Raw genomic sequence first — 16,766 nt, forward strand, 5'->3', positions numbered from 1 at the left:
TTTTTGGAGGGCTAGATCTGGAATCTCCAGTTTACTCTCTACTTTCCCACCCCACATCCCCTTCAAGCACCCTTCTATGTGTTGCCTTCTCCCATCTTTCTTTTTTCTTGTTTGTATACCCAGCACTTAGTGGAATACCTGGAGCATAGTAGCTGTTTTCTAAAGTTTTATTTCATTAAATTGAATAATTGTAATGTTCCTTGCAAACCTTAAAGAGCTATATAAATGCTAGCAATTATTAAATATCTGGTCATGTGCATGATGACTTATCAATATGGTTGTGAAAATACTTTTCTACCAGGAGTCAAGAGACCTTGGGCTGTAGTTTTGGCTCTGAAACTAAATGGTTCTAATAGCTCTAAAGCATCCAGTTTCCCCATATGTATAATGAGGGATTGGATTAAATGATCTCAGTCATTTCCATCATGAATATTCTACAGTTCCACAAACATAGTATTCATCTTATCAAACAGCCCTATCATAATATCTCAGTCATCCTTATAATGCTGTCTATTCTATGTAGTTAATCAATTTTAATCACCTTTCATCATTTCCATTTTTCAGTGGTTAGAATAAAATGGAGAAACTTTGATCCTGCCCATTAAGCCAATAGGGACATAGAAAATCAAATTCTGTCGAATCATTTCCATCAAGCCATGAACACAAGTTCTGGTCAGCCCCCTGAGCTGTGGTAGTTTTGGTCCCTATTGTGCTGTGGACAATTAGAACACATTTCCTGTAACTAAGGGATCCCTGTGTGAGCCCAGGAAATTTCAAGTGGTAGCTGCAGTTACAAATCACAAACATAAAAGCCTCTTACCCAAATCATCAAGTTGTTTGTAGAAGTAATTGACTGATGAGGCAAATGAATCCTTTTGGATGTTGGAAACTGGAGCAGAATTTCATGAAACCTCTTACTATTTATTCAAGATTGTTTGGTATGTTAACAAATAATAAATGATCCTCTCTCCAAAGCAGCCATTTCCCACTCTGGTTTCTTGATTAACATGGCATTTGTAAGGGTTCCTAGCTTTACATAAGTATAAATTGTGGTGTGATTTTCACGAAGATGTTAAATGAGAAAGGATCTATTTTCACTGCATTGAATGGTAGATAACACACTAGAACTGAAGATGAATGTTGATAGAAAATACACCTATTGGATAAAACTACCATTTCAGGAAAAAAATAATCTGCATTATTAAGTTTTTAATTTCCAAAGAACTCGGCAATTTTTCCAAAATCCTTCTGATTTAATGAAGTTCTCATTACTAGTAAGAGAATTTTTTTGAGGGGGGGAGTTTGTTTAAGAAGTGTGAAAAATTGTCACAATGTAGATTTTAACCATCCTCAACATTCCTCTGAATAGACTTCTTTTAAATTGTAATGTGCCACATCAAATATATTATTCCCAAGTCTATATGATTTCCATATTTGTCTATTAAGAGGTATTTTGAATATTTTAATGTTCATTTTGAGTGGAAAGATTTTCTTAGGAAAATGTGCTGTCAAACGTACATGTCCCCTGATTTGTTCTGCTGATAAAAATTCTGATGTCCTACTCTCAGATTTAAATAACTGCTCTTCATTGAGAAAATAATGATGATAATAATAATGGCAATATTGATGGCAGTGAGGTCTAAACTTTGTATAATATTTTGAATCCTTTTAACTTTCTCTCAGGATACTGGCCAAATTTCACAGCATGTGAACCTTGGGGACATGACAATTCAAAAAAAAAAATAAAACAAGAGGAAAGGTGCTATTTTTTTTTCTGTATTATATTTAGGTCTAATTTCATTAGACTTGAAACCTAACTGACAAGTCCATGGCACGCGGAGGAAAGCAATTAAATTAGAACAAAGAAAATAACTACCAGTGGGTTAACCTCAAATTTATCTTTTGAGTCTCATATTTAAGGACTGTCTGAAATTGCAGTAATTACCGAACAATTGATGCTTCAAAACTTTTCTTTTCTCCTTTCTTTCTTGACCAAATGTCCAATCAGGTGTGAGATCTGGGGAAGGAGGGAGGGAGTAATAATTATTTTGAAAAATAAATTATTTTATAAACTGTATCTAATAAGTGCTACAATTTATATAATAATATATTTAGTAAATCTAACAATGTCTAAAGCAACGGCAACAGTAATAAGGGTGAAATGCCAACCAATGCTCCAAAGATCTCTTGAGAATCTGGAAGATGAGATAGATGACCACAGACTGTTTGTTGGACTTAGAGGGAAGAGCATGTAAAAAAAACACTTTTTCTCTGAAACTCAATAAATGGCATAGAAAAGCTCCATGATGTCCTTTTTTGGTGCTATACTGACATTTTGTTTGGTTTATGGTCATTAAAGAGACATTTGTTAAACAAGGAAATGGTCAGAATAAAATTGAAGAGCTTACACAATAGACATGAAATCCTAGAATAAATTAAAAGGCACTATCTTGACTAATGTCCCTATTTATAAATTACTTGAGATCCAGAGAGATTATGACTTGCCTACTATCACATAACTAGATGGTAGTCATAACATGATTTTGTAAAATCACCAAATGACTTTGGAATAGGTATACCAAACTTTATATTACTAACAAGCCAAAATTAATCTAAGAAAATTTCCAAGTAATTTGACTTCTCAGATCTATATTTTTAATTACATAGATACTCCAAGAGCATTGGCTACGTCTCAAAAAAGAATTGAAATGAAAGAATGACTTAATGAGCTTTACTTTGGGGGAAGCTCTCTCTCCTTTGCTGGGCTTCTTTGATGCAGCCTGCCCAGCACATGGACCAAGGGATTGAACAGGAGCCACTAAACACCCATGTCCTTGGGCCAGTGGTTATAGAACACATTGGAAGAGGCCAGGGTACAGACCCATCTACATATATGTTTCATGGAAATTACTCCAATATAACCAACCAGTACACCTTGATGAATCATCTTAAAATTATTTGAGTGTCTGCATTAGATTCTAAGAGTTCCCAATTTTAATTAGTGTCTAAAACCCCCATACAAATTATAGTTTTAGACATTTATACCTCAAATATTTACATTTTAATGGTTATTGGCTAGATAGAACATTAATATTAAAATTCCAGACCCTGTACCAAGCATGATCGAAATATAAAGAGATGAGAAAACTGGTCATCTTCCCTAACCTTTCCTTCATCCCTCAAAAATGATGCTAAAAATATGATTTCTATCTTTAGGAAAACTATATTCTAAGATTAAATTATTTTTATAATATTTTATTGATCCTGCTTATTTTCTTTTGTGAAACTATCTCTTTATCATGTAATATGAATTCTGTTTATCCTGTAGAACCAACAGATGAGTTGAAGATAAGAAGCCACAGTACAGAACCACTACCAAAGCTGGAAAACAAAGAGAGAGGCCATCACAGGGCATCTTCCTCTAGAGAGCCAATAAAAGCTCAGGAATGGGATGGGACACCAGGAGCACCAGTAACAACCAGTAGACTGGGAAGGTCCTCTGTTAGTCCAACCCTGTTAGCAGGAAACAGCAGCTCAGGTAAAATGTAATGATTAATTTCACTAATATAACTTTTGGAATTTTTTTATTGTGTTCTCATGAGCTGGTTTTACAAAATGATGAATTTGAATATCAATCACAAAATTCTCCAGCTTAGTTGAAAGAAAGAACAGATTTATCCATTCACATTTCTTCTTTGTACCTACTATGGGAATGAGGAGCAGAAGTTAGGATGTGACATGATGATATCTTTAATTTGAAGGACTTTTTAATCAATGATTTAACTTTCCTCCACTAATGGAAATCTCACAGCCATCTGCTGTCTGAGTTCTTATTTGCCCATGGTGATAAAGCTGGCATGTACCAGATATTGTTCATCAGTTCAGATGTTCCTTACTTAAAGATCAGCCTATGACAAATAGTCACACTTCATCCTATAGTTACATCTTCATGATACTGACCTGTTTGATAAGTTGTCTTACTGGATTCCATTATTATTACTTTAAAAGACCTAGAGAAGGACATTAGGATGGGTTGTATGGATGCACTATGGAGTGCATATAGATAACACAGGTGAGTGGAAGTGTTCAATTCTACTTATCAATTAAATATTTTAAGGTGACAAATCATCCACTTAAAAACATTGGGAGTTGAAATTTAAGAATGGGAAATATAATTGTGGAATTGAAACTTAAAGTTCTCTGGCTCTAAATTCTTTTTTCTTCCCATTGTATCACATTGCTTTGCTTCCATATCTGAACTCTACACAAATTTTCTGGCATAGCCTTTGAAAACTTGGAGTCCCTTCTATGCCACAATAAGACACAGAAATAAGGTCACCCCATCTAAGATATATATGTATATATATATATATATATGTATGTATATATACACACACATATATATACATAGATGTATGTGTGTGTGTATATATATATTATTACATAATATATGTCATATTGCCTATTTATACTTGCCACTTCCAAATGAATATAAAATGACATAGGAGATTAAAGGTAATCAAAGTAAGAATGTTAGGGATAAAAACATATAGGAGACAAATAAAAGACAAAGAAAAAGTGGCTTTAACCAGGCTCCTAAAATTAAGTGAATCCTAAAATTGTGTTCTGAATTTGACTCCACATTTCCTGGCAACTGAGATAAAGGTCTTAGATAACTCACAATTAGATGACCTATTTTCAAATTTAAACTCACAATACTTTTAAGTTGATGCTTTGTCATATTAAAATATTTAATCAATAAATAAAACTGAACAAGAATATAAAGCCATCATATGCTTTCTTTGAAGTGATGAAAATAACAAACCGGACCCATGTAGAGTTAGCAATGAAAATAAACAACAATTAAGCAAAAACATTCCCTGCTGCTTTCAGGCTTCTTCTGCTTCAGACTGACAAAGCTCTGAAGAAATGATCAGTCTCTTAATGTTCTTTTCAAGTGTGATACTCATTTTCAGAAGCAATTAACACGAGTTTATTCTGTGATTCCCCTTGACTGTGATAGAAGGTTGAGCTGAGTGACTCTTCGCACCTATTGAAAGGATGTTTGGGGAAATACCCATGCAAGCATTTTCTTGGGCGGACTTATTACAACTTGAGATATTGCCTTTTTTCAAAATTTCAAAAGATAAGTGATGTTGATGGCCTTCCTTCCTTTTGATATGGTTGATGGGCATACCCCAGCAGATGGATAGATGAATTTCTGTGCCACTCCAAAATCCCAAAACTTCATAGCCATCCATTGTGGTGAATATCTTCACTTAGTTAATATAGTCCCTGGATAAGTATGCAAGTAGTTTTTACTAGAAGCCTTGTGAAGATCTATGACAGTTTATACTTCACTGACATAGTCTTTGAGAAGTTAGGGTCTCCATTACAGTCATCATCTACAGTGCACTGGGCCTGGAGTCAGAAAGACCTGAGTTCAATTCATTGTTAGCTGTGTGACCTGGAACAGTCACTCTGTTTCCTTTAATCCAATGAAGAAAGAAATGCAAACCACTTCAACATCTTTGCTAAGAAATACTATATAGAGAATTGGCATGTTATGGTCTACAGGGTCATGAAGAGGTGGACATGACTGAATGACTGAACAACAACATCCAATCAGATAGGCTAAATGATCCGAACAACCTCTTGGGGAAAGAGTGTCTTTATGGGTTTGGCAGGAATAAATAAGGTTCTTAAAATCTTTAGAGTAAATGGACTGGAAGGGGTAGGGTAGGTTTTATATTTTCATGAATCAAATTTTTTTGAGTATCTACTACATTCAAGAAAGGAGTTGTGTTTAAAAACTGAAAACAAATTAATAAATTGGAGGAAAAAAGGAGTCATACTAGAGACAGCGAATCAAAGACGATAAAAAAATATGCAATTATAAAATTGGGTGATCTAGTGAAAAAACACTGACTTCAAGTCAGACCACCTAGGATGAGATCCCTTTGGCAAGTCATTTGGAGCCTCAATTTCCTCATCTTCTGAGAAGATGGAGATGGATTAGATCTCTAGGTTTCTTTCAGGTATAAATCCTGTTATTCTATGAGGGTAGAATTGGATGTGATGATATTTTTCATACATTTAAAACCATGTATATCTATTTAATGGATTATTATAGTAATAAAGAGATTGAATAAAAAGATCTGGGTCCAAATTCTGGTTTCTGATATTACTACTGTAAATGTTTCACTTTGAGCTAGTTGCTCATCTTCTCAATTTTGGTTAGACAGAACCAAAGCTCCAGAGCAAGAAATGACTTCAAAGGGCATTCTAATCCATCTCATACAAGTGGATAAACTGGAGCACATAGAAGGTAAACAACTATCCAAGGTCACAGAGGTAGTAAATGGCAAAGCTGAAATTCAAAGCATACAATTCACACCTTAGTACTCATTCTGCCTCCTACGACCTCCAAATTCCCTCAAGTTCTGAATTTCTGTCACTGTAACACAGTTCTACAATATGAGTATCAATTGTCTCATTTTATAAACAAAAGTCCAGATTTGTTAACAAGACAAGGGTTTGTTCTTGGTATTTTACATTTTGCTAAATAGTTAGAAATTTGCCCATAAATAGATTAAATATTATTAATGTTTATGGGTATTCTTATAAGAAATTTAAAGAGAAATCTATTATATTGAAGAAGTGAGAGGTTAGATGAGAACTTATCACTTTCTTTTTTGACATACTGTCTAAACAACCTATTCTTTTCCTCATGTTCCCGTCTTTCTACTTGTTCCTTTTGTCTTATTTGTAAGACTAATTCTCTCATGACATGTTCAAATGGCAGATAAAAATCACTTTCTTTAAGAAGAAGGAATGAATGTAAATTTTTTGAAGGGAACAGTTATTTGGTTTTTTTCTTTATAGTCCCATTATCTTGCTCAAATGTTATGTTTTTAAAAGAAAAAAAATAATTCCATTGTATTGAATTAAGTTGCAGGAACAAAGAATTGTGTTAATTTTGTATCATTTGCATTTATTTGGAGAAATGATCTTTCTAGAGAAATATAATTTAATAATTTCCTATAAAGACAAAAATTCTTGGAGACTCGGAGTTCTACTGTTAACACAAAATATTCCTAGGATATCATTTGCCTACAGGTATGTATCATCATACATCATTTTGAAATCTTTAAAATCATAGTAACGTGAAAATTTTATCACAATCAGAATGGCCACATTTATCCCTTGTCCCCAGGCATATTTTGAAAAGGAAATCAGGAAAAGAATTTTCCTGAAATATAAATGAATGGACCAAAAGTTGTATGTTGAGAGCCAATCCTGCGTCCAGACCTGAGCTAGCTATACGTATCACATTGTGAAATGCTGCAAAGTAATAAAAATAATATAATTGATATAGAATTTTAACATTAAAAAAGAATTTTGTTCATGAACATGAGATAGGCTCTAATTATTAGCATTCATAATTTATAGAAGTACTACCTGAACCTCAGAGGTGTTAAGTGGTTTGAGTATGATAATGATGCCATGTCAAGTCTATGCTTTAACCCTCATCCCCAGATGCAATGATCTGTTTCTTTTTTTTCTTCTTTCTCTTTTTCCCATTATACCCTGCTTACTCAAAAAAAGTATAAAGTATTATACTTGCCTCCCACCTCTTATATGTTTTCTTTGAAACATATATTAGATAATGGTTTAGAGAAATCAGTCAGTAGGTATATGTGTTGTTGTTGCCAGAGTAGACAACAATTTAATTTGTATCTAGTTGCTTGTCATAGGCTAAAGTTGACTTAGGTTGAATGAGGCAGCATTGCCCAGTTCACAATCCCCAACTTCCTCTTGAACTCTGATTCCTTTCCACTTACCTCTATTCAATTCTCACCTTTGGGTGGGGGCTAGGTAGGTGCTAAGTGCTCATTTACAAGTGGTGCTTAAACTTGAAATTAAAACATCAATATAATATTTCTCCTATATTAACTTTACAAATCTTCTAAAAAATATGCTAGTATCCCCACATTGACACCTTTACATAAGAAATTTCCTTACTTAAGGTGCTTCTCAGTAATTTTCTAATAGACTCATCAACTTTGTTACTGAGGTATTTTTAGTTTTGTGTTCATTTACTAGTAACTAAAGATGATGATTTAAAGCTTATCCTGTGAGTGAGGACAAAACAGGATCTAGATCTTTGTATAATTAACCCCTTCTTTCTTTCCATGAAGACACCAGAAGAGTGGCAGAATTCAAATTAATATGGCATAAAATCTTATAATTAGCCAATCAACAAAAGCATTGAGTGAAGAAGAGCACATGTGGACAACAGTGTAGAGATAATCCTAACTGAAAAATGGATATTGGGAAGTCTAGGGATATGAACTGAAGTAAGGGAGGCGACATTATGAAAGACCTTGAGATCTAATCATTGTATTATTTAAAGATAAGCAAATGTTTTTGTATGTGCATATTAATCACATGTAGAATGCCCATAAATATACATACTCTGTGCATGTGTGTTTGTCAGAATGTGAACATTCATATGCATAGGTAGTTATATCCTCAATTTACTCTCCTGACCCATTATCATGTCCTCACATCTCTACTGTCTACATCTGCCCCTCAGATATAAAAAAGCATATTCCCAAGGGGCAGTGGAGTTCTGATACTTTCAGCTGGAGTTCCCTTTCTGGTATATTTCCCCAAAATCCTTCTTGGTGATAAACACCCCCCTATCAGTTAAGTAATTGATATTGTCTTAATATGTTATTGATTAATTGATAGCATTTGGGATTTTCAAAGGCATATATACTGAGGAAGATATAGAATGGACAGAACTACAAATATATTGTCTCAAAGTGGAACAGTTTTTCCCCTCCATCACCTAAATCCTTATGAAGAGAGTATATTCATCCTTCGTTTGCCAAAGAAAACCATGCCATCAGAGAAATGATGACATGACTTGCACTTGCCTTTGTTTTGAGTGAGGGAGGGCTGTGCAGGTCACCAGTCTCACTTCTCCTCCAGAGCCATCTGAATCCAGTGGCCAGATATTCATCAGGATGACTGGAGGTGAATGAGGATGAGGCATTAGGGTTAAGTGACTTGCCCAAGGTCACACAGCTAGTAAGTGTCAAGTGTCTGAGGTGACATTTGAACTCAGGGCCTCCTGACTCCTGCACTGGTCCTCTATCCACTGCACCACCTAGCTGCCCCTCCTATGGAGAGTAGACTCAACTTAAAAGGGGTTGCTTTTACTTTACCTCTTCAAATTCCTTTCTTTGCACATTACAGCCTTTGGATGATTTGCCCCCTTGTGGCAGGACATTTCATCTCAGCTGCTTGGTGTCTCCTCTACTAGTAATAACCTCCTGGTAGGTTATTACTAGAGACTGGGTCTTTGATTGGGTTTACCTTCCAGCATATTTTGGTGTGGATTCCAGTTACTGGACCTCTGGAGGCTATTTTAACCTTTTGAAGATCATAAGATCATGACCTACTGTCTTCTATGTCCTGTACATAGTGATCTGGAAAATAAAACAATTATTTACTCATATACTTGTTCATTTACTCATTAACTGATATCCTGGTCTTCTATTGAAGTAGGTAAAAATAATTGTTCTCTTTCATTTATAAAAGTGATACCACTTACTTGCTATCAGTAATTCACAGACTTTGGGTTGTCTTTTCTATCAGGTGTGATGGATTTCATAGATTCACAGAATCCCAGAATGGAAAAGGAACTCAAAGGTCATGTTCTTCAACCCATACTTGAACAGGAATCCTCTCCACAACAAATTTTTAAAAAATAATCATCCATCTTTTGGTTAAAGATCTTTTCAAATATACTGTACATACATAGGCACATATGTATGCATATACATATGTGTGTTAGTATAGTTTCAGCTCAAATAATTTTCATACACTACATAAAATGGATATAGCCATTTCCATAGCAGAACATAGCAAGAAAGTTGTGCATGAAACTGTAAACCACTTGTATAGCTTGTTCCCCTTTTACATATTATAACAAATACAACATATAGTTTCAAAGATATTCTGCTTGTATGTGATTCTTTCAAAAATATGTTGGTTTTACTGCTTTTCTATTCTGAGCATTTAAAAAAATGCAGATGATTTTTAATGCAGTACTACCTCTCAAGGCAGCTCAATTCACTTTAGGAGAGCTCTATTAGCATTTTTTCCTCAGTTGAGCTGAAATCTTGCTTTCTGTAGCTTCTATTTCTTGATCCTAGTTCTGTCAACAGGCACCAAGCAATTGATTGATCATCAAGCCCTCATTAAAGCACCTACTATGTGCCAAAAACTATGCGAGACCCTGGCAATTTGGGAACAAAAATGAAATCCTCCCATCTCTCAAGAAATTTCTCTGGGTGAACAATTCTATTTTTCTCTCCTACAAAATAACCCTTCAAATTATTAAAAGCAATCCCTTCACCGTTCTCTGCTTGATCTATGGTGTATCCTCCCTAAAGTGCAGTCCCCAGAACCAAATCACTATTCTTCAAACATGATCTGACCAGAGTATTACAAACTTTGTGTCTCTAAATTCAATCTAAGATTTTCTGTGATCTATCTTTGCTTAGCATGTGACTAATATACTTTTATCAAAGTTGTTGGTGGTATTTCTAGTGTTGTCTGGTGACTAAAATCTGAAAAGCTAGTGTCTACAAGGGGATTTAATTCATAGCTTGTGCCTAATCACATAGTTCTGTATTCCTATTATGCCAACCAGCCAAAAGGACAAACAAAAACAAATACAAACCACAGAAGAGTAAACAGAGTAGCATGATGGCCATGAGTTTGGCAAGTCCCTTTGTCTCTTTCTGATTCAGTTTCTTTTTCTATACAAGGAGGGAAATTAGATGAGAAGATCTTTAAGGCCCCAACCAGTTCTAATATTTTCTACAATCTTTTGATCAAGTGGTTTACAAAAATGATCAGTGTGTCAACAAGTATGTATTCAGTATCTTTGTGTCTAACTCTGTATTAGGTACTTGGTTGTTCTCCATTCTCGAAGAGGACCAAAATGATGTCATTATGTTGGAGTCAAGGTACAGCATCCGACTGTAACTGATCAGACCAATATGGCCTTGGAAGGCTCTTCCTTGGGTGCTTGGGTTTTAAAGAAAGGCAAAAGACAGCTCCCTACTCAAGCACCTCACAGTCTAATGGAATGGGAAGATGGGATGTTTTGTGAGAACAGTGGGGATGATTGTGCCATTGAATCACAGACTAAGTCAGTTGATAATTAAGAGGGGACCTGACTATGAATATCTTTGCCAGACAGAGGACATTATAGTTGATTCTGGAGCTGGTAGGGAACCAATGGAGTTTATTGTTTAGAGCAATATTGAAAGCTTAGAATGAAGCCTATGGATTGGAGGATTACTAACATCTCTTCCAGTTAAAATATTTTATGACTTATTATAGAGAATACAGATTTAATAATTCTGATTTATTTTAGCTTGACAACCATGTAACAATATTTTAAAATTTCAGGCAATAATTCCCTCTAGGTTCACCGAATCAATAATTACATTCATATATGTGGGCATGAGAGAAAAGATCCATCACATATTCAATCTCATTTATGTATCTATGCCAGTACAACTTTCTACTCCATGACCTTGCTAGACTGGGGTCAATAACTTCCCTACCTGTGGTTTCTCTGGGTTCTTGCACTACTCCTCTTTCTCAGGATCCCTGAAAGTGAACTAGTTCAGTCCACACCTTAGTAGGAATGCCATCTATGGCATACCCTTTACTTGGAAACCTACAAAGAAATAGACCAAGGCCAGTTACATCACCATGGGGCACAGCTCTAATTTCTTAGGAAGATTTCCTCAATATCAGATCTAAATTTGCCTCTTTGTTTCTTCTATTTCTTCTTTCTAGTTTAGTTCTTTGGCAAAATAGATCATGTATTTCTATATAATGGCCTTTTAAATTCTTAAAGACAACTTTTTAGTGATTTGTCTACCTGTCTATACATATATACGTGTGTGTATATACATACATACATATATATATACACACATATTTTTGTACAGATAGTACTTTCCAAACCTTAAACTGCTATGTAAATACTATTGTTTAATATAATATAATAACATAATAAAATAAATGTATTATATAAATATAACATTGTTATCATCCTCACAAGATGGGATGGTCACATGGCATAAGTGAGGAAGAACAAGGGGACAGTCAAGGTGTTTCAATAATTGGAAGAAAGTAAGGAGATTCCCTATACTTTGAGAAGAGACCCCATGTGATGAAATTTGGGGAAGACAAGGAGAAAGTTCCACAGCTTGTCAAACATGGATGGATTGGAAGCTGCATCACTGAGAAGAACTCTCAAATTGATTAAGATCACAGAACCATATACATATTGTGATTATTCTCTTGTCCTCCCAAGTTTTCTTTTCTCAAGACTAATTATGAACTTATTCGCCAACTGATCCTTATAAGGCATAAAATCTCAAGGACGATCTCAAAGTCTCTTACCATCCTGATTATTCTCTTTGAATAGTCTCCAGTTTATCAATGGCTTTTTTCCTGACTGGACTCTGATCTTGTCCTCAGCTTGGCTCTAAGTCAAGCCTCCACCAACTTCTTTGGTATTTGGGTTTCAGCTTCTTCCTCCCCTAGGCTATCATTACCAAAAACTCATTGCTTCATATCTTGCAATCTAACAGACCATGGAGCAGAAGACAATTTGCCACAACCTATTCTCCTTTCTAGTTCTAAGACAGTGATTATTTGGTTCATCAGGGAATATTTTCTGCATTCCACTGCTGGAGTCTGCCATCTGCCTTTACCCTAAGGTATTAAATGAAGAACTCTTGTTGCTTTAAAATACAATCAAAAGCATGCAACTTTCCCATTCTGAATTGGTTGTTATAAAATACTAAAATATTCATTTTCCTAATATTCTCTTTCTTTTCTCTGTATGTAACATCCACATAACAGGGTCAAATATAGCTGATTATGTCAGTTTAGTTATATATTTATTTCAATACTTTGGGCAAAGAATTTATAAATGAGTTTACTGAGAAAGAAAATTTAAAGCCATATCATTCATTCCTTCAAAAAATCCATTCATTCATTCGATAAACTCATAGGCCCTATGAGCAATACACAGATGATTAAGACATGGTCTGTTTCCGACCTCCAGGAACTTTCAAAGTGGTTGTAGCAGTACTAGTAGTTGATAAAGATGGGAAGACGGAGATAATAATTATAATTATAAATACATAAAACACTACGTACCTCTATAAAGCACTTCCTACTCTACTTAATCTAGCTTTTTAAAGGGTTTTGAAGAATATTATTTCATCTGATCCAAACAAACACCTTGCAAGGTAGACAGAGCAAGTATTATTATCCTTATTTTATAGGCAGGAGAAATAAGGTTCAACAGGGTCATACAGATATCAGGGCTTAGATCTAGAATGAGAAAGAAGTTAGGGTGTCTGACCCTTAGGTAGTTCATTTCACAGAAGGAAATAGCTTTTCCAGGTAATTGACAATTGTTGCCCATTCCTGAGAAGACACTCACTTTTTGCCCATCATTGGTAGAACAAATACCTTGAACCAGATTTCCCATTAGAGTGTAAGTTCTTTGATGACTGACCCTGTTTTAATCTTTTCATATCCCTAACATTTAGCATAGTTCCTGATATATAGTATATGGTTAATATGTACTTATTGATTTGGTCCACATGGACAATGAACCCATTACCACGGTTTCTAGCCAACTGAGGTAAACAGTCAAAATAACCAATTATTCCAGGGTTCATTATGCAATAAAGTGCTTTATTACCCTGGAAACTGCTAGAAAGAATGATGTTCCACATTTGATTGCTGATCCCTAATAGTATAGCACTATTGAGCCCCACATGCTCTAGGGAAAGATTTTTGTGTAAATAGATTTGGAAAAAATGTCAAAATTTAATTCAAAAAGGCATGAAATGGAGCAATTCTTTCACACTGATGACATCATGTAAGTAATGCTGCAGATCAGTCAAATTTGAGAGAGCCAGAGGCAATGCAATAGCAAAGTTTTCTTTTGTTTTCATTTCATGTAAACTCTTTATGCTTTTTAGTCTAAGAGAGAATTTGGTCACAGGGCTATGTCTGCTTCTTCTTGGCATTGCTGTAGTGTTTTCAGTTAGATCATTTGGAAAAGCTAGATCTGGAAATTGGCGATCAAATAGCTGACTAGGGTACAATGAAAGGATAGTTTTTAATAAATTCCCTCTTAAAATAATTCTAAACAACAACAAGAGCCTGGATCCCTGCACTTTTAAATACAGAAAATTCTACTTTACCTGGAATATTGTAAGTAGTTATAATATGACAGATCAAGGGAGAGTTCAAAGCCTCTGGTGAATGGTGATCCAAATGGGATTCATTGTTTAAGCTTAGGCTAGTGTGCACCAATTCTTGACTGGACTCTGCCCTTAGCTGAATTTTAAAGAATGCTCTTGCTATTATAAGTGAAGTGACAACCAATAGCAATCCACAAAATGGAAGCCTGCTTCTTACAGTCAAATCTTGTGAAAGTGTATGTTTGGAATAAGAACCTAATAACTCTGTGGAAAAGAGGATAACTAATATTTTTCACTGCCATCTCCTGTTCAAGGTGGTCACTGCAGTTAAGTGGAAATGTTCCCTTCCCATATCTCCCACTTTGCTCCCCTCCTGTTCTCTGGCTTTTTAAGTCACAATTTACCTGATAGTTTGCCACCGTTTTATATCTTCCTGCTGTGAATATGAGAAGTGTAAAGAAGGAAAGAGTGTTCATTTGATCAGACTTCATAAACAAGTAATATAATATTTTGAGTGATTATAGGCCCAAAGAAAATGGTGGGAGTGATAGCAAATTAACATGTGGTCCTAGAAATTTCTAGCATTTATATAGCACTTTAGAATTTGCCAAGTATTTAAAATGTATTAGCTCATTTTATCCTCACACCTCATGTATGGGATAGGTGATTTTAGTATCCCCATTTCACAGATAAGGAAACCGACACTCCCAGGGTCACACAGCCAATAAATGTCAAGCACAGTTTTCCTGACTCCATGCTTAAAACTTTATCCATCCCACCACAATTTCTAGCCAGCTGAGGTAAACAGTCATAATTCTCAATTATTTCAGGGTTCATTATGCAATAAAGTGCTTCATTACTCTGAAAATTGGAGATGTCCCACAATAAGATGCAAATTCCTTGTGTAATAGCCCTATTCAGTTCCCCGTGGAAGGTTCCATGGAGGAATAGACTTTGAAATATGTTAAAATCAAATTAAGAAACAGGGGTAAAGGAGAGGGAAATGGAGTAATGCCTACAAAACTGAAAGAGAGGTAGAGACGAACATAGAAACAGAGCTAATGCCAAAGTAACTTGGCTGTCCTAAATTTCAGTTATCCACAAATGACAGTCTCTCTAAAGTTGCTATATATTTTATTAAGTAACAACCACTAACTTCATTAGTCTCCCCTCTTTGTGTAAACAAGAAAAGCACTTCCAAAAATTACCTCTACTTTTTTGCTTTCAGGAGAGCCAATGTTCACCTCCTCCTCTTTACCTAAAAGTATCCCCTTTGTTCAGTGTTCCAAAGATTTGCCCACATTTAATGTTCCTTGAATTCTAAGAAACCATTGTTGACTCCAATCACTCAAGACAGGAGCAAAGTGAACTCTTCTACCTCACACAACTATTTCAGCTTCTGTTATATCAATATAGGGTTTTGACAGAAGAGATACAGTCTTAGGATGAGATAAGGAAACTGGGGGAGCCAGACCCTCCATTTCTCATGAATTTTAGAGAACCTATTCTGTATTTTCTCTCTGTCTTCTCTAATAGAATATTTAACCATTTTCATATCATGGTCCCCTTTAGTGAAACCGATACAACCTTTCTAAGAACGATGTTTTAAATGAATAAAATAAAATATGTAACATTACAGAAGTAACCAATTATATGAAAACACTGTCATCTATGATATAGCTTTATCTGTTTGTCTATCTGTCTTATCTATCTATCTAACATACATGTGTGTATGTGTGTGTGAATATATATATATCCACTTATATACATGTAGATGTATAGTTATACGTGTGTATGTGTGTATGTAAAGTTCACAGATCCCAGGTTAAAAAAAAAATCTATTCTACATGAACTTGGGAGAACTTGTGGAATAATGGGATGGTGTTTATTATCATTGTGTCCTTAAGTAATCACTGTGACCTCATCTCTGAGCTGCATCCTTGCCATGCTCCCTTACACCCCCAAATTTTTCTAAATGAGATCAGTTGTGGAAATAAATATAGTGAGGGACAGTTTGCTTCAAACCCTATCAAAGAGTATTTAGTTCCTGAAATTCTCATTATATGAGTTTTCTCACATAATGATAAGAATCTCATTATGTGAGTTTTCTCTTCTAGAGTCAGTTCTAGGATAAGAGCTCTGACAAAAATATTCCAGCCAGATGATTGTGAATGTGACTTTTTTAATTTCCTGAAACTTTGAACTTCCTCTAAATCTCAGGTTTTTGTATTCAACAGATCACTCTTTCCTTTTGGAAATGAGAAAACTATCCTAAATACCATATAACTAATAATAATAAAAGGATGAGTGTAGAAAAATTTAACCCCTAAGCCACTCAAAGTCCAGTTCATTTTAGAGAATCCCAGAGTTTCAGGTGTCTTTTTTAAAGCTGCTAAATCTTTTTCCAGAGGTTTTAACAAATAACAAAATGAATGG

The 16,766-nt window shown here is 34.9% G+C and overlaps 1 protein-coding gene across 1 annotated transcript in view; it reads left to right on the forward strand.

Moving 5' to 3' along the window:
• Positions 1–16,766, forward strand: part of NYAP2 (neuronal tyrosine-phosphorylated phosphoinositide-3-kinase adaptor 2) — a 156,883-nt gene that overhangs the window by 83,706 nt on the left and 56,411 nt on the right. The window contains exon 4 of the mRNA XM_072621522.1: positions 3,329–3,538. Coding sequence (XP_072477623.1) covers positions 3,329–3,538 — 210 coding nt within the window. The remainder of the gene's footprint in view (positions 1–3,328; positions 3,539–16,766) is intronic.

This window comes from Notamacropus eugenii, chromosome 6, assembly GCF_028372415.1.
Source record: "Notamacropus eugenii isolate mMacEug1 chromosome 6, mMacEug1.pri_v2, whole genome shotgun sequence".
NCBI lineage: Eukaryota > Metazoa > Chordata > Mammalia > Diprotodontia > Macropodidae > Notamacropus > Notamacropus eugenii.